We start from the raw sequence: 23,939 nt of genomic DNA on the forward strand, positions 1-23,939 counted from the left end.
AAAAGACAAAAAAAAAAGTGAATTTTTTAATCGAGCAAAAAAATAGGTTTTAGGCAATTTTATTTAAAGTTTAAACGTGAAAACCAAATCTATTCTTGGCTTTTTATACCTACGTTATTATTCTCCATGCAAAAATCTACGAAAAAAAATAAAAAATAAATTTTTTTGGCCTATTTTCGGAAATTCCATTGTTCGAATTTCCATTTCTGTTTCGAGCTATAAGCGTTAACTCAACTCGCACACTCATTTTTCTAGTTTTTCAGGCTGTAGAGCCCGCGGACAATTGATTTTATAAAAAAAAAATTAACTCATATCCTACAAATTATTTTTTTGCCCCCCGATTTTTCAAGCCAATTTCTAAGGGGAGGGGTGACAAAAACTTTACAAATAATTCGCAATGGCCTTATTTAGTAATTCCGAGAAAATTCGGGCTTTCGTGATTCGGCCTTTTGTGACTGTTGTTAAAATTCGGTCATTTGGATTTCGGCCATTCGTTATTCACCGTTCGTGTTTCGGGCATTCGGTGCCAGCCCATTATGAGTGTAATCTTTTGAAAAGACACCAATCGAAGGTATTGAACAAAATAGGCATAAGTTAATTATTTGGGAGCTTTTCTCTTATTAATTGCGTCAAATAATTTTATGTCTACATTTATTTTCGACTCGAAAATAGGCAAAAACATTGCTTGTTACTTAACTTGTTAGAATGAGATTGTCAACGTCAACAAAATGGCGTATATTGCATCCGAAGTTCATTTTAATTGTTCTGTAAACATGACTGAGATGGATTTTCAAAAATAGTTGTTTTGAGGATACAAATAGAACTTTTGAGGATACAAACAGATACAGACAATTGACACTTGCTTTTAAAGGTTTTTGGTTGCACTTTTAAGTAGGAGTTGTTTGATCTGCCACCATTTGCCACCTTGGGAAATATTTAAGCTCAAAGAAGTACTATTTTTCACCAAAAAAGCTCAAAATAAAATCTACGAAACTTCAGAAAATAACGTATAATAATGTTCTACAAAAACGTTGATTTTAGTTAGATAAACAACTTTCAACACGTAAAAGTTGACCAGAATATGTCAGGGTTTAAAAATTGTTTTAAAGGGTTTGTCCAAGAATAACACTTCACAGATAATTTCCATGAAGAAATACAAGTATAGTGTCTTTGACAAAGTTGTTTGTATTGATATTTACTACAACTTTGCCGAAAGTACCAAACCTGTATACGAATATTGATGGACAAGACAGAAACATGTATAACACTGGTTGGACATCGGCATAGTCCTGATGATAGGCAAAGAATGCCTGAGTGCCGGTCGACGTGGATGTAAAAATGATTTTTATTAATATTGTTTTTATCATTAAATTTTGAAAGGGCGATACGTGTTTGTGTCTTGTCCATCAATATTCGTATTATGGTGCTCTTACGGTGGTACGGAAGCAAGAAAAAAAACCAAACCTGTATTTCAAGTATACGAGAAAATAAATTTCGTATCTCACTGTTAATGGAATTTATCACCCAAAGATTTCTCTTACAAGAAGGGGCTTGTTATACCAAGAAATGTTCCTAAAGACACTACATGCGAAATATTTCACGTTGCGGCGCAATATCACACGATCGCGTATTTCGCTGTTTGGACCACTGTGCATTAAGATGACTGAGATGAACCCATTGCTACGAAAGCATGACGTCCTGTCAGAGGCCTGTTTTTAGTTACCTCTTATAACGTCCGGTCAGAGACCTGGTTTTGGTTACAGACAAGCCTCTTATATAGATGTTAATGTTTTAGTTAAGAAAACTTACCGCAAGACAATCCGAGTGTATATGAAACTGTTAGATTCTCTCCCAACAGACTAAAAAGAACGGTTCACATCAGGGGGCAGACATCACGTCATATTTTCGTTGCAAATTGAGCATGCTAAGCTTGCCAGTGCTTTCCTGAAAAATTGTAGCAGCTATTGCAGATAAAATAATGTTCATATCGTAGGTTTACACTGCCGTTGTTCTACTTCAAGCAACGCACGCAGTAAGTACGAAACATCATGAAGGGCAGCCCAACATTCCACAGACCATGTTTGATTCTTCGGACTCTGGTTATACTCCAGTTTTTCACATGTACTTATGGATACAAAAACTATCCGTCACATGATCCGCCGTCACGTAGTCGTTCATGACTTTTAATGATTTATTGATCATCTAGAAAATCCAATAAAAACCGGAAAGAAACGAAACCAACAAATCCATAGAAGCATTACTTTCCACCGCGTTGCCACCTCTTCGGCATCCTGCTACGCAAGTAATTGATCCTCGCATGGTTTATTAAAATAACACGTTCGTGCTGCCACAGTAACCTATAAAGTGCAACCCGCCTATGTGTGTCTGAGCCACATTGTGAAAAGCAAAAAAAAAAAATGATTGCACATTCTGGCTCAGGGCACATTCAGCGCCAGGCGAAACGCATCCAGTGTCATCCACCACACTCCGTTCGATCGTTAGCCTCGCGGAGAGCCTGCGCTGAAGGCATAGCCAGAGAAACTGGTTTCCTGCGCCCGGAATGAGAAAGTAAGTTTGAAAATGGGAAAACATTGTCAGTGGGAACAGCCCCTTCGAAGGCGATGCACATTTTGCGTACGGGGCAATCGATGGACGCTGCCTATAGATATTTGACGAACCAATAGATCGGCCAATAGATGGGAGGCTCAAAATGGCACACTTTTAAATTGCCATGCCACAACTTTGACGATTGGTTGTAATTATCAGTTTTACGCGTCGTTTGTTGGCTCCGAAGGGAAAGATGGTACTTACTGAGATAAAGATCAGAACTAGAAAGTGTTACAAAAATATAGACGGGTGCATTTGCCAACTAATAATTATCGCGAATAGCCAAAAAAACATACTTTTGCTTGAGATCAAGGCAAGAAATTTGAGCATTGTTTAAAGTTCATAAAATCATGCTGTTTTGCTCCATTAGCAATCTTTCCAAAATACTTTGAATTTTGACCTTGTTGGATCAGTACTAAATAGGTATCAGTTATGGATATACTTTTTCATCTTGTGTTCAGGTATCTGATTCGCTTATCTTAATTTGCTTTGCTGTTTGCTACGTATAGTGCATAATTTTAGCAACTCTTTATTCTCTAACGAATTGCAAAATGATATGATGATGATTTCAAAAAACAGGTAAAAGCACATCTTTTCTGCACTAGACGAACTCATCATCTGCAGGGTACCGACGCAGATGATTATCGGCATCTATTGGCAGGAAATTGCTAATAATTGGTTGTTCTGTTATAATTTGCCGCTCTGCTGACCAACTTTCCGTAAGAGGGTACTCTGTCGGTGCAGGGCGATGATGTAAGAGACGAACGACATTTATCATAAGTGCGATTAGCTGATTTATGGGAGAGTGGTAGATAGTGGACATAAGACAAACCGCAAGCACTGTTTTGTCAATTGAGGCGCATTTTGATGTAGTCGCAAATGCAATCTAGATCAGCAATAACGGATTCATCACATGATTATGTTCGTATTATGTGATGAATCTGTATCTTTTCTGTATACAGAAAATTCTCATAAAACTATACTTTAAAAATGCTCATAGTGAACTATCGAGGCAGCCGCTGTCTGAGTTGGGTCATCACATTTTTTTAATATAAGGTTTATTACAGTCAACATATACAGATTATACAGTTAAGAAAATAGAATCTGTTTTGCAAACCTCTCATTTCATCTCTTTCATACATTCGATAATTTTCTATACCATGCTGCATCAATATCTGGACACTCAAGCAGGTCATATGTTTAATATGCTCCGTAAACAATAATTTCGCAACATTCTGGTAATTGCTTTGTACTGTAATCAAATATAAAGCTTAAGTTTGCAATAACATGTCCATTTTACAATGAAAACTCAATAAAACACATTAAAATAAAAGAAATAAACAGGCTTGTCTTGTTCATAAATCCGGACATCTCACATCTCAGTGAATCAATATCCGGACACTTTTGAATCGTTTTCCGGACAGGCAAAACTTTCTCGTATTTTGTCTAAAAAATGTATGCCTATAAGCAGACAACTTATCACTTGCAAAATGTAGTATTAAATAATCAGTTCTCTATACATTTTTTTAATTTTAATGCCACTTTGGTGTCATTAACGGTACAACTTTAGTCTAGTGCTACACTGACCCACTTACCTAACCAGAGAACGAAAGTGATTAAGTACTTCTACATTAAATGTCTTGAAGTAAGTTGGTTTCCAAATATTTTGACGGTTCCATGGATCGAGACTCCTTCTTTTACCGCACCTTCTGCCTGGCTCAACGCGTCCTTTCGCATTTTCTAAGAAAAACGTTAGGTAGCTACCATCAATAGTCAAACATGTCCGGATTTAAAAACATGGTTTTATATCCGGACAGCGTAATTATTTATAAAAATACACATTATTTCAACACGTTAATGAATGACACCGTCTCAATTAATTAAAACTAACCTTCTTTGTTGATACTAAGCCTAAAAACTTGGTTTCTTTGTAATAATAACCTCCCAAGACCTTAAATTGCGAAAACACTACTGTTTAGTAATCTGAGAAAAACTCTCAGAAAAAAGACACTGTTCGACCCCAACGCAACGTTACGTTTCGATTTAGTTAAGTTATTCCGCGCAGCCTACTTAACCAGCGATTATGTTTAAACGATCTTAGATATATTTGCAAAGTAATCCACATAGCTACACCTTATAAATTGCATATATTATTACTTAATAAGGATAAATTAGTGAAGGTGTCCGGATATTGGTACCGTCCGGATTTTGATGCAGCACGGTACACTCCGACAATTTTCTTTGGACGCACACGGTTAATTTATTTACACTTTTTCACAAAATTCCGAGGCTGTTTTTTATAGCCAAATGTAACTTTTAAATTAATATTTAATATTATTTTTAGCTTTTGAGTATTTTAATCATTTTGACAATCAGCTGGTCCTCCAGAACGATGAATTACCTGGAAAATCCATTTGGGTATACTTCCAACCTAGTGGTAAATTTGTATATAAGTAGTAAGATTCTTGGCTCACGGCTTTATTATTCAGGTTAACAAAGCTAACTGGATGATTTAGCTTTTTTACCAGCTTTTTTGACGAACGAAGTGAACAGCTTCATTAATTATACTACTTGAGCTTATAACCACAGACATAACACTCACTATGCCATGCTTCGTACGCTTTAACAGTCATTTCAAATTTAGCGTTGGTTGGGAATGTCTTCGTATTCGTCAAAGTGGCGCGTTTTAGCGAAGGAACGATAACGTCACTTTAAAAAATACTAGCTCATCCGAGGGATACTCCTGTTGTAAGTTAATATTTCGGAATGTCGATCCTAGATGGTGCTAGTGTTCAGGCAAAATATGCGTGACGATATTTTCTGTGGGATTTCCGTCAAGAAGTTATGTCTCTTTATTTGTGATAAAACCTTACTTTTAAAAAGTTAATCTTTAGGGTCATCTGGAGTACAGAGCCTTAGAATTCGTAATTACTTCAATTTGGCATAATAGTTGTGAATGTTGTGATTGCCAAAGCAGTCGGTTTATATAATTTTTTAGGCATGTGCTTTACCCTTTTTACACCTGCTTCCCATAACCCACCCAAATGTGGAACTTTCAGGGGACATGAAAATTTTGAAAAAGGCTCATATTTCTATTCTATAGACCAGTGGCTCCTAACCTTCTGCTGTCCGCGAACCCCTTGATGATATTTCACAGAAAAATGTGCCCCCTGCAATAAAACAATCAATTCATGTGATTCATGCAAATTATTTTTAAAGTTTGTGTCACCCCCCCCCCCCACCCACTCCTTGGAAATTGACTTGAAAAAACGGGGTGCAAAATATAATTTATAGGACATGAGTTGAATTTTTTTATAAAATCAATTGTGATGCTCTACAGCCTGAAAAACTAGAAAAATAAGTGTACGAGTTGAGTTAACACTTCTAACATGAAACAGAAATGGAAATTCAAACAATGGAATTTCAGAAAATCGCTCGAAAAATTTTTCTTTTGTAGATTTTTGCATGGAAAATAAGAACGTATATATTAAAACCAAGAATAGATTTGGTTTTCACGTTTAAACTTTAAGTAAATTTTTTTGCTCGATTGAAAAATTGTCTTTGTTTTTTTTTTCGTCTTCCCCCCACCCCCACTTTCAGTGGTACAACACTGAAGGACAAAAACTTTATGAAATATTTGTAATGGCCCAACTGAAAAGTATTGACCAAAATATATTGGTAGGAATTCCCTCTTTAATAATCCTAAAGAAATGTATGGCCTAAACAATTCGGCGACTTCGTAAAAACCCAACTAACTGTTATTCTTCATCGAATGAGATCTCACAAGAGAACTCAATCAATTTAGTTCACTGTTCTTCTAGAGATATGTTCCATTTACTTCCATCTATGCTCCCGAATCCCTGTTTCTTTTTAGCGTTGGTGACATCGGAATTCCGGATTGGAGAACTAAGCATGAACCTACCAAGCCCGAATGATGTATCGCTATTAACGGTTTACGAAAATCTGAAGTTTGTGCGTTTACTCCGCCGATATGCACCGTAGGCGTACAGTTTCACATCTGAATTGTCGTCAACGTGAGCATAGAGCCAGCATAGCTCGTGTTCTTTCAAACATTTGTCTCCATTTATCTCGATCTTGGGCTATCCAAGCAGTTCCTATAGCTCATGATTCATACCACGGTGTTCAAAATACCGTTATTAAAAAATAAAATAGGCCATTTAAACGGAAAATGCCAGTTGGTTTGTATTGCCATCCTACACCTCTGAGCCAATTTTTAAAAAAATCGATCGACGAATTTTTGAGTTACGCCCTTTTGAAGTTTTAAAGGGCAGATTGCTCATATAAAGTAAATAAAAATCTTCAATGACACTTCCAAAATGAACGTAAATCACAGCCGGTATTGATTTTTATGCAACATATGCCCATTGCGGACCGTTTTAGGAGTTTTATGCTGTATTGGGATTAACCGAAAATGTTCCGGGTTAAGTTATCGCTGTAGAAAATAGCCAGTATCGAACATGAACAAATACTTATCATGCGACACCTCAAATTACGCCAGAATTTAAAAACTAGATCACTGACAGTCAGATCAACTACCTAGAACCACGTTGGTTATAGCTGGACAAGTTCCGGGGACTTCCGGGAACACCCAGACAAGTGGCCAATTTCGTCCATAAACAAAAACTTATCATGCGATACCTTAAATCACACTAGAATGCAACAACTAGATCAATGGAAGCCAAATCTGCTATCTAGGGTCAGGTTTGGTCATATCTGAACATGTTTGGGGGGCTCCGGAAACCCCTAGGAAATGACCAATTTCGAACATGAACAAAAACTCATCATACGACACCTTCAATCACACTAAAACTTTTAAAATAGGTTCAAATAAGCCCCCAAATAAGTACCAGGAACTACAATGGACAATTCCGAACATGTGTTTATTATCAAAAATGTGTTATTAACTTCCCAGGCTTTTCCGGAGTTCCCCAAATATGTTCAGATATGACCAAACCTGACCCTAGATAGCAGATTTGGCTTCCATTGATCTAGTTATTGAATTCTAGTGTGATTTAAGGTGTCGCACGATAATCTTTTGTTTATGTACGAAATTGGCCACTTATCTGGGTGTTTCCGGAAGTCCCCAGAACTTGTCCAGATATAACCAACGTGGTGCTAGGTAGTTGATCTGACTGTCAGTTATCTAGTTTTTAAATTCTGGCGTAATTTGAGGTGTTGCATGATAAGTATTTGTTCATGTATCGACTGGCTATTTTCCACAGCGATAACTTAATCCGGAACATTTCCCGTTAGTCCCAATACAGCATAAAACTCATTAAATGGTCCACAATGGGCATATGTTGCATAAAAAATCAATACCGGCTGTGATTTGCGTTCATTTTGGAAGTGTCATTGAAGATTTTAATTTACTTTATGTGAGCAATCTGCCCTTTAAAACTTCAAAAGGGCGTAACTCAAAAATTCGTCGATCGATTTTTTTAAAAATTGGCTCAGAGGTGTAGGATGGCAATAAAAACCAACTGGCATTTTCCGTTTAAATGGCCTATTTTATTTTTTAATAACGGTATTTTGAACACCGTGATACGCCTCCACCACCCTCCGCTGTCAGTTCGTACTCCACCAAATATTGTCAGCAGTACCTTCTGCTCGAACACGGCATGGGCGCTTCAAGTCCACCGGTGTCCACAGTCACCGGCGTTCCCAAATACACGAATTCATCTACTTCATCGCCATAAACGGTTACCGCCCACAGGAGGTGAGCGTCTGTCTCCTTTGAATCTCCTCCTTCCATGCATTGGGTCCTCGACGCATTATGTTTTGTCCAATCCCCCTAGATTAGACTCCGCTTTCAGTCTGGCGTAGATTGCTTGTGCCGTCGCACTCGACATTACTCGGTCTAATGTAGCCATGGTGTGTAGCGTCAGTTTGTTCGAAAAACCATGTTGATGTATGCTGCTTTGAGGTTAACTAATAAACATGTGCTGTGTGGGCTACAAAGTTTCTGCAAGATCTGTCGGATAGCGCGCGGTGGCACGAACTCCCATGAAACCCACCTGGTAGCTCCCTACTAAACCTTGTGCTATCGGTGACAACTGTACCAATTGTATCTTGGCAAGTATCTTGTAAACGGTATTTACCAGCCTTATGTTGCGATAGTTGCAGCATTCGTTCCGATCACCCCCGCCCCGGGTTATTGATCATGAAAACCACAATAAGAGTACAATAAAACTCACATTGTTACTTAGGCCGTTTCGTAGATGAGATAAACAAGTTCTTTTATTCATTCCTCCGGTAGCCTCTTCTTCTCCCAAGTATTAAAAATAACCCACTGTAAAGTCAAGCTCTGCCAAGTCTAGACGATTCATACCGGCGACTATGTTGGCCTTCAGCAACCCGATTTCTCATTTGTCTTTCCTTACTTCACCATTCGAGAGCCGGGGTGGCTCTAGCCATATCAAGAGTTCCTGTCCATTGTACTCGGTCCTGGGCTACTCGTCGTCAATTCGTTGCGCGTCTTGACACACGCAAGTTGGTCAAGCCAACTAGCACGTTGATCCCTCCTATTCACAGTGCCGGAGGGGTTCTTGAAGAGAACGGATTTCACTGCACAGTGGCCCGGCATCCTTACAACGTGGCTGACTCCCCGTAGTCTCCCAACTTTCGCCAGGTGTACGATGGGAATCTCTACAAGAAGTGCCACTCTCCGCTTTCCGTTTGTACTCCACAAAAATAATGCGCAACACCTTTCGTTCAAATACGGCAAGTGCACGCATGTCTTCCGTAAGCAAGATTACCGTTTCAGGTCTGTAGAGGACTACTGGTCTGATTAGCGTTTTGTACATCGTCAGCTTTGTGCGGTGGCGTATGCTCCTTGATCGAAGCGTCTTGGGGAGGGAAAAGTAGGCTCAATTTTCAGCTTGAATGCGTCGTTGAATCTCCTTACTCTTCGGCGGTGACCATAGATCCTAAATATACGAACTTATCAACCACTTCCAGTTCATCGCCGTCAATAGTCACTGTCGTTGTTTTCTTTGGAGCCTCTTCCTATAATATATTTGGGTTTTGACGAATTGATTTGTAACCCTATCCTCCTAGCCTCCATTTTTAGTCTGGCGTAGATTGACTCCGCCGTCCTAAGATTTCTAGTAATGATGTCGAGGTCGTCTGCGAAGGCTTGAAGTTGGCTACTCTTGCTGAAGATCGGTCTTCTCGTTTTTCTCGGCTCGCTCGCGGTTCACACCTTCAATATCGATATTGAATAACATACAGGACAGTCCATCTTCTTGCCGCAACCCTTTGTGCGATTCGAAAGGCCTCGAGAGTGTCCCTGAAACGCGCACGTAGCACATCGCTCGTTCCTGAGTAGTTTTGATCAGCTGCGTCAGTTTATCCGGAAAACGGCACTTGTGCATTATCTGGCATAGCTGTTCTCGTTCAACTGTATCGTATGCTGCCCTGAAATCCACGAAAATGTGATGCGTGGGCACGTTGTACTCTAAACATTTCTGGAGGGTTTGTCGTAGAGTAAAAATTCGATGCGTGGTAGCACGGGCCCCCATAAAGCCCATCTGATACTGCCCTACGAATTCTCTTGCTATTCGGAATAGACGACGCAACAAAATCTGGTAGAGCACCTTGCAGGCTCCGTTAACCAACGAGTTGCCGCGGCAATTCAGCAATCTAGCCGGTCGCCCTTTTTGTAGATGGCACAGACTACACCTTCCATCCACTCCTCCGATAGTTTCTCCTCTTCCCAAATCCTAGAAATTTTCCAATGAAGTGCCGTTGCTAGCGGTTCTCGGTCATTTTTGTAGAGCTCTACCGGGAGTTGGTCCTTTCCGGCGGCTCTATTATACTTCAGCTGACGAATTTCTCGCCGCATCTCTTCGAGATCGGAAGCCGGTACGCTATTGTCGTTTGTAAGCACTCTGAGTTAACTTCCGTTGCGTCTTCTGCTGCTATATCGCCGTTGAGCACCTATCGAAATACAGCTTCCTACTGTCGACCATCTTGCGCTCGTTTGTGATTAGATCCCTTCCTTCGTCCCTGCACATGTCAGGTTTAGGTGTGTAGCCCTTACGAGTTTGGTTCGTCATCTCATAAAACTTGCGCGTGTCATTAACCCGGTATAATTGTTCCAGCTGCTCACGATCTCTATCCTCCTTCTGGCGCTTTTCCTCCTCAGGTTCGTGGTCGACTCATTCCGCGCTCGTCGATATTTGGTCAAATTCTCTCTCCATATCCACGAGATATAGATAGTTACTCCAAGCACTTTTTTTCCTCTCTATCGATTGTTGGCATTCCCCGTCAAACCAATAATTTCGTGCACTCGAGATTTCCACTCCTAGCACCGCGGTTGCGGTCTCGTTGACGGCCGAGCGTTTCCATCCGTTTTCGCGGGTCGAGGCATCTAGCTTCACAGAGGAAGGCAGAGCTTCTTCCAGTACGCGCGCGTAGTTTTCGGTAACTGGCGGGTTGTTTAACTGCCGAATGTTTAACCGAGGAGGGTGACTTTGTCGTGAGGTATAAACCGTCGTTAGTTCTGTGCTCACGCGTAATGGTCCGAGTTGATATCCGTACCCCGTAGGGAGCGTACGTTGGTGTTGTTCGAGAAAAACCAGCCCTCGATGAGAATATGGTCGATTTGGTTCAAAGTTCGTTGGTCAGGTGATCTTTAGGTGGCTTTGTGGGGAAAAAGTGCTGCTGATGACTAAGACTCGGGAAGCTGTAAAGTTGATTCATCGCTGGCCGTTATCGTTCGTGTCAGTGTGCAGGGTATGGGGCCGTGCTAGGGCTTATACTACCGAGTCTTGTGATGAGGCTACCATTTTACAGTATCGAAACAACACTGTGTCTCCTTCCCTGTTGGTATACGACTTAAGTTTTCACTAGGGTTGGTTACCCCATCTTCGCTAAGGTTGCTCGTATTCCGGCTAGTACCACGTGGAGATAGGGATAGGTGTTGCTGGATAGGAGGAGTCTATTTTACGCATTATCCAACCATTTACCAACCAGGTTTCGGCGCTTCTCGTTAAACTTGCATGTAAACGTTTGAGTTGAAAAGTCGTGTATTCAAAGACCCCACTAGCCTCTCTGATTCATGTGTTTTTAGTCTAGGTTAACTTCCTAGGTTAAGCAGTTGTACAGACGCTGTAAAATTGGAGGAATTGTTAGTATCGATTTGGTAACCTTGACTATGAGACCTATGATGACTGTGCTGCCTTGGAGCTAGCAGAGCGCTCATCTTTGCATATTAAATCGCAACAACAGAATATCGTCGGCCAAGTCGGGGTCAAATAATTGCTCGAATATCAAAGGGTTACCGGATAATCCTCGATTTGGTTTCTGTTTTGCTTGTCTCTGACCCTGTCGCGGTCCAACGTAAACTTTTTTGTAAAGTGAAGGATCGTTTGGTAAGAAAAATGATAAACTGGATGAAACTTGTATATTTCGATATGAGGTCAAAAATATATTGTGTCGTTCAATGCAGGTGAGACTCCAACACATACTTTCTCGGTTGGTACCCAAGTGTTTTTTGCAATTAAACTACTGCCGCACCCTTCTATTAATGGGTGTCCACGATAAAATTGCAACACACTCAAATTGCTCTAGCTTTCGAACCGTTGGGTTGTTTATATTGTGTGAGTCATTTTACCAGGTGCGCAAAGATATGAAAAATAGAGTCGAAAGAATAGCTCGTTTTCGAAAAAATGTCCTCGAAATCATCGTGTCATCGGTAAGAAATTGGTAATCCCGAATTATACGGTTTCTCGTGTCATAAAACGGTTCGAAGAACATCTGACTGTCGATCGTGAGTCAAAGAAAAAAGGCATCCGTATACTGTTAAGGATCACATCCGTGTAGTTGGGGCCTTCGACGGGAAACCAAACTCCTCCGTTCTAGAGGTAGGAAAAACCAATGATCCTGAGAAAAAGTTGCGTGCCGAAGACGGCCATAACTCGAATTGAATTACGTACGTTCAAGGTTCAGAAGGTCCCAGAAGGAAGTCGCGAAAAACCGTGCTCAGAAGTTAGGCGATCAAAAGCTAACAAAACCTCAATGCTGCGTTATGGACAACGACACCTACGTGAAAGGGGACTCTAACCAAATTCCGGGAACCAGTATTTCATTGCAAAGGATAAGTTTGATGTTCCAGAGAACCTCCGAAAACAGTAGATGTCGAACTTTACCGAGAAATTCTTGACTTGGCAAGCAATTTGTTCATGTGCACAACGGAGTGCACCTTTCGTGACCACACAGACCATGAATGGACCGGTGTATTTGAAAGAGTGTCTCGAAAAGCGACTTCTCCCTTTTCTAAAGTCTCACAACTGTCCTACTGGTAGAGTTTGGCTTCATGCTATTAAGCAAACGCCGTGGTAAATCTCTTTTGAACGTAACTGTTTGCTGTAATTTTTCACTATAAGCCACTGTAAACTTAAGAAAGAGTTTTTTTTATTTCTTTTTTCTAACGACATATAGCAGTCGGTTTTACTTTTCTGTTGGGGAAGACTAAATGCTTAATGCGAGAAATGTAGGTTCAGGCAAACTGAAAATTCTTGATATTAGGCCAAAAATATAGACTTAGGTGAGGTGAGAGACGAACTCACAGCTCCCAATCTCTAGTTGAGCGTGTTGTTTAGCCAATTACACCACTAAGCCGTCTATACTCTGTTGTCTTATATCAAGGTTTTGTTATGACGCATGCCTGATTCTATCATTCATTCGCACATTTATCCAGCGCGAATATATTTTTGTTGACTGTATTTGTTGCTACTGCACAGATTGATAGACATATAGCTATTCGGTTTGTGCTTAGCAACAATCAGTCGGTAACCGTCCGTGCCAGCGGTTACATGTAGTGTGACGATCCACTACGTATTTTCTTTTTTCTTTCTTTTTTCTAACGACGTATAGCAGTCGGCTTTACTTTTCTGTTGGGGAAGAACCTCTCACCTTCGCTAATTGTAAGTCTATATTTTTGGTCTAATATCAAGAATTTTCAGTGTGCCTGAATCTACATTTCTCGCATAAAGCATTTATTCTTCCCAAACAGTTAAGAAAGAGTTCCCGTAAATAAAAAAGACAAAAAAAAAAAGAATCTAAGACAGCGGTTCCCAAATGGGGGTTCGCGAACCCCCAGGGGTACACCAAAATTTTAGTTTGCTTCAGAATAGTATAGGGAAATCCGTCAGGGGGTACGCGAACCGAAAACAGGTTGGGAACCGCTGATCTAAGAGAATTAAATACCGTAAATATAATTTGAATGAGAGCATCATAGCAACAGCTATACTTTACATAATCTGTGTAACAAATAATTCTACATTGTTTAAACAATACATAACTCTACGATGATTATCACAACTTGACGAACAATCAAATTAAATGATTTTTAACAAAGGAAATCATCCAAAATGAATCAATAATTGATTCATTATCAAGACTTGATAAATCAAGCAGCGCATTACTGACTCAATCACTCTTTGTGGCAATGAAAATCGAATAGTTTCTGCTATTAATCGCTAAATTCGGTTATTCGCTGTTAATAAACAGGTATACAACATGATTAGAGCTTTTACGTTACCCAACCAGATAGCTAATCGCACTCACTTCCGATTGATCAGTGATCGGTTGGTTGACTTTGCCCACGAAGTCCGCTAGGTTATGCGGTTCTTTCCTCCGGCGAAAACGGAACGTGCCGTCGCCCATAAAAACGCAAAATTATAAATTAATTTGGCTGCAGAATTATTAACCATTTCCTATGTATTTCCTAGGTACGCTTCCAATCAGATCTTACTCCGTCGGGCTGGACTACGGCATCGAAAACGTGGCTGCGAGCTGCATGCCTTGCAGCGGACGAACGACTTCAGCTAGAAAATTACTTCCATCGAAGCGTGTAAACAGCTTGGTTTGGGCATGAACTATAGGCTGACGGGTACGATACTCCACAACTTGATGTATGATGATAGAGCCATAGATAGTAGTGCTGCGCCGAAGAAAGGAGGAAAATTCGTTACATAGTTCAACAAAAAAATTAAAAATGAAGAGAATGTTTTGAACAAAACAAATCACGAAAGAGTCTCGATGTCTGGTGCGTTTAATATGAGTTACTAGTTCCACATGTGGAACCAGGCGGTGCAGAACCCGGCATAATTTTCAGATAATTGGATGAACACGATGGAAGTGATTATTTGAGAGGTGGTAAATTGAAATTAACGGCCAATAAGAATCAGTGATGAGTCTTGCCAGAATCTAAAAAAAACTTTCTGCGAAACTTTGTTCCGTTTGTTATCCACTGGCGTTAAGTACCTGACAGGGAACGGTTGAAACTTGATATCGCTGTTATATAATCTAGTAAAGATGGGTAACGCGATAAGCAGTGCTAATGAATCGACATTACCTCGCAGACAGCAGCACCAGCAGCAACAGCAGTGTTATGAAAATTGCAATGGAAAACGGTGCTGGTATGAGCAGAGTGGTACCAGTACGACCTCCAGAAGTAATAATCGTCAAAGTCAGCAACAGCAGCAGCAGCAGCAACAGCAGCAAAACCCGGAAAGCTCTCGAATGCTGTTTCTGCTGTACTTGATACATCGGACTTGGAATGTTGTGGTGGACACCGTGGATCAAAAGGGAAGAAAGTGAGTATACCAACATGTTTTGTATTTTTTCAACTCCCATTTGTAAGTAATAGGTAACAAAGTTTAATGAATCTCATATGCGAAAGTTTGTAGAAAGTTAATAATTTACAGCAACAGTGAATCATGGCACATTCAAATGGTTACGAGAATATCACTTTGGTGGGGTAAGCAAAACACTGCTTACAGTTTCTATGATAATCTAAATGGACAGCAAAAAAAAGCTTGGTTGATTTAATTTTTTTACAACCTTTTATCGAAAGACATTTAGAAGAACAACTTTCCAAGTTCGTCTATAACAGCAGGATCCATTAGTAATCAGTTTTACTGTATCTGTAATGTTTTTTTATTCGGACAGAATACCGGTCCTGGCAAAAATACACAGTTTTGCTTAGCTATTTTCATTGCCTTTCGTTGGCTACGGCCAAGTTGGCCGTAGTTCGTTGGCCGAGGGTCCGTTAACAACCCCACTGCATAACTCGATGGTGTTTTTTAGCATACGTATTAATTTGATTTTAAATTGAATAAACCGATCATAACTTAACTTACCCTTCAGTTGGGAGTAAGCTTTCTCCATTATTATGATTTTTTTGCTGTCACTTTTTCAACACATCTGAAATAAAATTTCACATAAAAGAGTTATAAAACCTGAAGAAGACAGCATCCGTTATAAAGTTTGCAGCGAATTATTTCATGCATTCACTGCACGAAACGATTAAGTAAGGCTGAAATGATTGCACTTGTCTGGTCAGCATAACAGTAATATTAAAGTATAATCATTTTCTCCACGATGCATAAAATCAAACAATTATGGACGTTAATGCTGACAGCGAAAAGTATCAGAGAAAATTGTTCAATCTGGGTTCGTCTACGACACCGCAGCAGCAGCAGCAGCAACAGTGTCAGCATCACTTAGGTGGATACTGCCATTCCATTTTAATGATTTCCTAGCCACTGGCTGCCCCCAACCAATATATGCTATATGGTCGGTATTAAAGGCCAAAATGATCACTTGACGAGAGTGCCAGCAATTGTAATAAATTTCCTTACGAAACAATCCATCGAGGGAAGTGGTAACGGCCTGGCTATGGCAACGGTTAGTACGAGAAGAAAGTGAAAATGTACCATGAGGTACCTACATAGAGAAACGAATGTGGGACTTCTACGATTTGTCGCAAGGCATTTATTGGTGGTTTGCAAATAGTTAGACACTCGCCTTCCTGTACGGTGAATTCTCCCCGCTCTGATCGCTTCTCGGTCTCATACCGGTTAGTAGGGAAGGTGAAAAAAGTTTTCCTCAGAGCTACTTTGCTGATGCATTCGACAACGAGCGCGCTGCAAGTGATTTCCAGTTTGGCGGAGCATAGGAAACTGGCTCATGAAACTAATCTTTCACTTTCAACGGCACACTAGTTCTTGTGTCTATATTTGCCTGCTGGGGTTAAGTCGTTGTTGCATGATGACCATGACTGAACGGGGCGAAATAAATTCAGACTCTGCTTTATTTTTTTCAGATTAATGGATAAGGAAAGTGAAAATTGCTGCAACCCTGCATGCGGTCGCTGATGGTGTGTGATGAAATAGGAAATAGAGTCATTGTGGCGGGTATAGCGACGGCAGCTGTTGATTAGCTATGATATTTGAGATTTGATTAATTATGCTAGGAAGATAAAATTTAAACACAATGATGAAACATTTGATTGATCATATTATTCTTATTATAACATATTTTTTAAATCCAAGAAAAAAAATTTGGGTGGATTTTGCGGCTATCACCGACAAAAAGGATGGAAGCCAAATTCATTTAGTACTGGCACTGGAGCCATGCTCAACCATTAAATGTCCTTTAAATTAGTAAATTTGACATTATCTTCATTTACAAAACCTTACGGCACATGAAATCACTTTCATTGAATTGTTAGGGGTTTTTAAAAAGATTTGTTGTACAGCGACGCTAGAGTTTCTTTTTACACGATTTTATAGAAAACTTAAAATGTATCCCTTGCTGATTTTCGTTCCTTCTCGATGGTAACCTTCTCATCACTTTGCACTGACTCAAATCGAGGGCAGTTGAAAATCTCATGTTCAGGAGTTTCTTTCAGTATTATCGAACACAGCCTAGCAGCAGCGCGACCTTGCGTGTCCGATTTTGTGCAAGCTCTTTCAGAAACAATGGCTATAATAGCTAGAAATTGAGTCAAGCGAAATCCAATTTCCCCGTGCTTTCTGCTTCCACAGAGATACACCCGGAACTAATTCGTGGGTCTATCTCCTCATTTTGTCATTATCCTATCTGCAAAAGCACCTAGGCCGTCGCATGTTTCTAATATGTTTTCGTAGTATCCAGGCAACTTATTGTCTACAACTTTCACTGTCCTTTTTCAGCAGAATAGACTGCTTTTAATGATTTTGCATATCTAGTTTAATAGGCTGCAATCTTGGTGTGCCCCAGGGAAGTGTATTAGAGCCACTTTTATTTATCATGTATATAAATGGAATGCCACGGAAATGGCTGTAACTTTTTTATTTTTCGAAAGGATTTCCATTCTCTTTTCACCAATCGACTGGGATTGAACTCTAGTTTCGAGACAAAATATGAATATTATTAAATTCCAATGACAGAAAAAGATACAAGCGATGAAAAAAATAGTTTTTGAAATACGCCCCGACAACCTGGAATACCCGGTGTCCACTGGCTACTGCGAATCTTGAAATATTTTAGAAAAAATAGAAAAATTTTCCCGTCGAGTGCAATTGTTTTACTAAAAATGTCTTATTTGTAGAAGCTGTGGCCGTTTGAATTTCGTCAAAATTTTGCCTGTATCAAACAGGGTGCCAAATAAGGGAGAGCGACCTGATAAGAGAGATGGAACATCAAAATTGGGGAAACGGCTTTGTTTTTACATTACGGAAATTTCCGGAACAAAAAACAGACGTACAAGCGGCTGGTACACAAATGGGGGATGGCTCTGAGCAAGATCGGGTACTCAACTAGTGTATTAATAAAATTCGTCGAGGCCAACTGCTGGTATACATCTTGTTTCATGAGCCGAGACCGTTACAGGAATCTTTTGCAGGCGAATCCAATTTGGATTTTGATAATTCAACTTGTAGATCGTCCATCTGCCTACAGACTTCCAGCCAGCATACGATAGAGCAAAACGAAATAAGTTATGGCGGCCTATGATTGAATATGACCTCGCTTGTGACTTTAGATAAGAACTAAGAACGATCTTCGGCGACGTACAGGAGAACGAAGTATGGAGGCGGAGGATGAACCATGAACTCGCACAGCTCTATGGCGTACCCAGTATCCAGTAGGTGGCTAAAGCTAGACGGATACGATAGGCAGGGAATGTTGCAAGAATACCGGACAACTACCCTGCAAAGATGGTGTTCGCTTTAAATCCGGTAGGAACAAGACGACCAGGAGCGCAGCGAGCAAGAGAGTTAGACCAGGTGAAGCGAGATCTGGCGGAAAGTACTCGGTGTCCGAGGAATTGGAGAGCGGTAGCCCTTAACCAAGTTACATGGAGAAACTTTGTTCAATAGGCTTTGTCTTAGGATGGCAAGCCACCCAAGTAAGTAAGTTGTGACTTTAGGTGGTTTTTACCAATGAGATAGCCTATCAAATCTACTGTTGTACATAGCATTGGAAGTTGCTATTCCAGATAACTGACAGGGAGCGAGGTAGCTCCGCGGATCTTGCTGCTGTGGTGGTGATAGATGGAGACGAATTTGACGTGGTCAAGAATTTGTTGAAATTAGTGCTCTAGTGGGATCCCAGCTAGCGCCAAATCGTACATCAATAACCGAAAATTATCGTAAATAACTCTTAATAAACTAGGAATCGTAACTAAACCTTAATAAAGTCCGCAGAAGTTGATTTTCAGTCGTATATAAAGATAATAGCTGACATACATACGATATTCAGCTCAGAATCGTATAGCAGTACGGAGCGGGTCGGGCTTAATCGGATATTGTCGTATATAATTACTCATATCGATGAAATGCGTATGTTTATTCCTCATCACGTATATCGCCTCCAAAATACCACGGATTTGCCAATTTCGCGCATCAAATACGATTTATTAGCATGTATATATGTACGCAAAGCTGATTTTTAACTTTTATCTATCTATACCTATAAAGAAGGATTTCTGTCTGTCTGTCTGTCTGTCTGTCCTCTGTTCCTTATAGATATATTATTCCTTATATCAAAAACTACTGAACCAATCGGCGTGAAAATTTGCATGTAGAGGTTTTTGGGGCCAGGAAAGGTTTTAGTGATGGTTAGAGACCCCTCCCCCCACTAAGAGGGGGGGCTCCCATACAAATGAAACACAAATTTCTGCATAACTCGAGAACTAATCAAGCAAATAGAACCAAATTTGGCATGTGGGTGTTTTCGGTGACAAGAATTTATTCTAGGGTAATTTGAGACCCCTCCCCTGTTTATAAGGGGAATTATAACTCCTCTCCCCTTTAAGAGGGGGGGTTTCCATACAAATTTCCTCATAACTCGAGAACTAATCAAGCAAATGCAACCAAATTTGGCATGTGAAGGTTTTCGAGAGCAAGAAAATTTTCTATGGTGAATTAGGACCCCTCCCCACTTTAAGAGGAGGGGCTCCTGTACAAATGAAATACAAATTTCCTCATAACTCGAGAACTAATCAAGCGAATTGAACCAAATTTGGCATATGTGTGTTTTTGGAGACAATTTTTTTTTCAATGATAAATTGGGACCCTTCCCCACTTTAGGAGGGGGGGTCCTATACAAACGAAATACAAATTTCCTCATAACTCGAGAACTAATCCAGCAAATGGAACCAAATTTGGCGTGTAGGTGTTTTTGGAGGCAAGAATTTTTTCTGTGATGAATTAGGACCTCTTCCCACATTAGGAGGGGGGGCTCCAATACAAATGAAATACAAATTTCCCCATAACTCGAGAACTAATCAAGCAAATAGAACCATATTTGGCATGTGGGTTTTTTTGGAGGCAACCATTTTTCCCATTATGAATTAGGACTTCTTACCTTTTTAGGAGGGGGGGGGGGCTCCCATTCAAATGAAATACAAATTTGCTCATAACTTTAGAAGTAATCAAGCAAATGGAACCAAATTTGGCATGTGAGAGTTTTAGATGGCAGAATTTTTTTTCTGTGGTGTATTACGACCCCTTTCCCCTTTTAAGAGGGTGGGCTCCCATACAAATGAAATACAAATTTCCTTATAATTTGAGTACTAATCAAGCAAATGGAACCAAATTTAGCATGTAGGAGATTTTTGAGTCTTGAATTTATTTTATGATAGTTAGAGACCTCTCACCCCTGTGGTAGGGGGATATGGACTCTCATACAAATAAAACAGAAATTTTTGCGAAACTCAAAAACTAACCCAACTCGAGAAATTCGAGACTCTTCCATAAAACATTAATCAATAACAAGACCACAAAAACTATCTATAGTAACACTAGATCATTCAGGACGAGCCGGTCGCGAGTGTTGCCGGTGACCCGCCGTCGGAAGCGCCGCCCACTGGGGGGCTTGCAAAACTCGAGATAGTGACAAAGATCATCCGAGATTCATGATTTATGTACAACACAGGTTAATTTGTGGCAATACGAAGTTTGTCGGGTCAGCTAGTATACATATAAAAATGCTAGCTGGGATGTTACAATAATGTTAGCGAAAAAGTAAAGCCTGGCTAAAAGTAAATTTGGACGCATAGAACACTCTATTACTCCGGATTGGAGTGTCGCAGAAAGGCTCCGCATCATTTATTCGTTGACTTCAAAGCCGCTTATGATACCATCGACCGGAAAGAGCTATGGAAAATCATGGACGAGAACAGCTTCCCCAGGAAGCTCATCAAACTGATTAAATCTACGATGGATGGTACACAGTGCTGTGTTCGGATTTCGGGTGGATTGTCAAGTTCATTCGAATCACACAGAGGGCTTCGTCAAGGTAATGGTCTTTCATGCCTGCTGTTCAAGATAGCGCTACAAGGTGTTATGAACCGAGCGGATATCAACACGCGGGGCAAGATCTTCATTAAACCTAGTCAATTCGTCTGTTTTGCTTATGACATGGATATTATCGGCAGAACATCTGTGGCGGTGGCTGAACAGTACACCAGACTAAAGCGCGAAGTAGAATAGATTGGGTTGAAGGTAAATACGTCTAAAACAAAGTACATGCTGGCCAGCGGAACCAAGACCGAACGACACCGCTTGAGCAGTAGTATATTGATCGACAGCGATAAGTTAGTCGGTAGTCGATGAATTTGTCTACCTTGGCTCACTGGTAACGGCGGACAATGATACCAGCCGTGAGGTTCGGAGGCGTATTATCAGCGGAAGTCGTGCTTACTATGGGCTCCACAAACAATTGCGGTCGAGCAGACTAAGTCCCCGTACAAAGTGCATCCTGTACAAGACGCTTATTAGACCGGTTGTTCTCTACGAGCATGAAACATGGAAAATGCTTGAGGAGGACTTGCGAGTGCTCGAAGTTTTCGAACAACGAGTGCTAAGAACGATCTTCGGTGGCGTACAGGAGAACGGAGTATGGAGGCGGAGGATGAACCATGAACTCGCACAATTCTATGGCGAACCCAGTATCCAGAAGGTGGCTAAAGCTGGACGGATACGATGGGCAGGGCATCTTGCAAGAAAGCCGGACAACTACCCTGCAAAGATGATGTTCGCCTCAAGCCCGGTAGGAACAAGACGACCAGGAGCGCAGCGAGCAAGATGATTAGACCAGGTGAAGCGAGATCTGGCGGATAGTACTCGGTTTCCGAGGAATTGGAGAGCGGTAGCCCTCAACCGAGTTACATGGAGAAACTTTGTTCAACAGGCTTTGTCTTAGGATGACAAGCCACCTAAGTAAGCAAGTAAGTAAGTAATAAAAGCTCATAAATGACTGGATTGCAGTATTTTTATTTAGTTTTAAGTTTGACACAACGCCGAAATAATATGCAGAGCAAGTAAGATGACCTCTCCGAGAGCTCCCAAGCAGCAGGTCTTACAGTCAATGTAGCAAAAATTAAGTCTATGGTAGTGAACACTGACAATTCCACCAACTTCACAGTAGCGGAACAGCAAGTTGAGCAATTAGAGCCGCGTTGAATACCATGATTAAAAAATAAAATAGGCCATTTAAACGAAAAATGCCAGTTGGTACGAATTGCCATCCCTCACCTCTGAGCCAATTTTTAAAAAAATCGATCGACGAATTTTTGAGTTACGCCCTTTTGAAGTTTTAAAGGGCAAATTGCCCATATAAAGTACCTGGAATTAAAGAAAAAGAAAACTAATCCAATATAATTTTACTATGTATATTTATTCTTGACAGATACGTATTTAGCCTACGATTTGCAGTCTTCCTCATTGTCTGTTTTCGAACAGTTTTCTTTTCTTTTCGAGTTTTCTTTTTATCTAATTTCAGGTTTCGTAAAAAACGCTTCTTTCTCATCGTCGGGTCTACCTTCGTGCGGGCAGTGCACGTTAATGATGCTATAATTGATGCACCCAACACTACGAAGCCCGTTCCCAGTTCGTTGGTAGTGCCACCGCTCTGGTAAAACTGAGCCTTTCCGCCACGGATCTTGCATACTTTTTCTCCTTTGCGACAGATTTGCTGCAGAGCTATGATGTCAAGTTTACAGGGTACAAGCTGTTCAATCAGCACCCGCTCGCAACTTGCGAAATTTAGCGATCTGCAGTTCCAAGTTCTAAGTCTCCATTCGTCGTCCTTGTTCCGTCGCCTAGGACGATGCCGAATATTCCGCTCCGAATTTGCTTGAATTTTGTAAGTGTTCTTATAGTGCCGAGACTCACTATACCCCCTTGCCGGTTGGTATACGACCTTAGTTACCACCGGGGTTGGTTACCCGATCTCCACTAAGGTTGCTCGTATTCCGCCTGGTACCACGAGAAGGTCGGGAATGGAGTTGCTGGATAAGAGGCTAACGACCACTATGGGGTCTATATTCCGCATTATCTAGTCATTTACCAGGAATATTGTACCCCGCATGTTAAAACCCGCACGTTTCATAACACCTTCTAGCGCTATGGTGAACAGGAAGCAGGAAATACCATCGCTTTGCCGAAGTCCCCTGCGTGTTTAAAACGGGCTTGATAATGCACCCAAAATACTCACACAGCTCCGAACACCATCCATCGTGGTCTTAATCAGTCTTGTCAGCTTCCCGGGAAAGCCGTTTTCGTCTCCATAATTTTCCATAGTTCTTCACGGTCAATAGTACCGTTGGGAGCCATGAAATCTTAAATAGGTGGTGCGTAGAGCGTAGGGACTTGGTATTCATGCCACTTTTGGAGGATCTGTCACAGCTCAAAAATTTAGTCCGGAAGTATCTGTTGGCGTAAATGATATGATTCAAGCAATACAGCGTTAACGACAAGGTCGTCAGAGTACATGTATGGCAGTTAGTGAGGCACCGAAGACTCGGGAAACCATCATAAAAAAAATTAGTTCAACTAACCTGCTAGCCGTAATAAGATCTTGCAACTCGAAGCACTAAACATTGTATTCTATAGGTTCCATTACTGTTTGGGGCATAAATTACACTAAATACTGCGATTTTTGCCCAAATAAAGTTCATCACAATATTTTCGCCGTCGATTTTTCATTAATTTTTCTCGGCCGTTCCATTCGTCACATCACTCGCGAAACTTAAC

The 23,939-nt window shown here is 40.6% G+C and overlaps 1 protein-coding gene across 1 annotated transcript in view; it reads left to right on the forward strand.

Moving 5' to 3' along the window:
* LOC128734475 (uncharacterized) overlaps positions 1–23,939 on the forward strand; it is a 184,871-nt gene that overhangs the window by 20,138 nt on the left and 140,794 nt on the right. Inside the window, exon 2 of the mRNA XM_053828693.1 lies at positions 14,364–15,230. Coding sequence (XP_053684668.1) covers positions 14,950–15,230 — 281 coding nt within the window. The 5' untranslated portion in view covers positions 14,364–14,949. The remainder of the gene's footprint in view (positions 1–14,363; positions 15,231–23,939) is intronic.

The sequence above is a fragment of the Sabethes cyaneus genome, chromosome 2, assembly GCF_943734655.1.
Source record: "Sabethes cyaneus chromosome 2, idSabCyanKW18_F2, whole genome shotgun sequence".
Lineage (NCBI taxonomy): Eukaryota > Metazoa > Arthropoda > Insecta > Diptera > Culicidae > Sabethes > Sabethes cyaneus.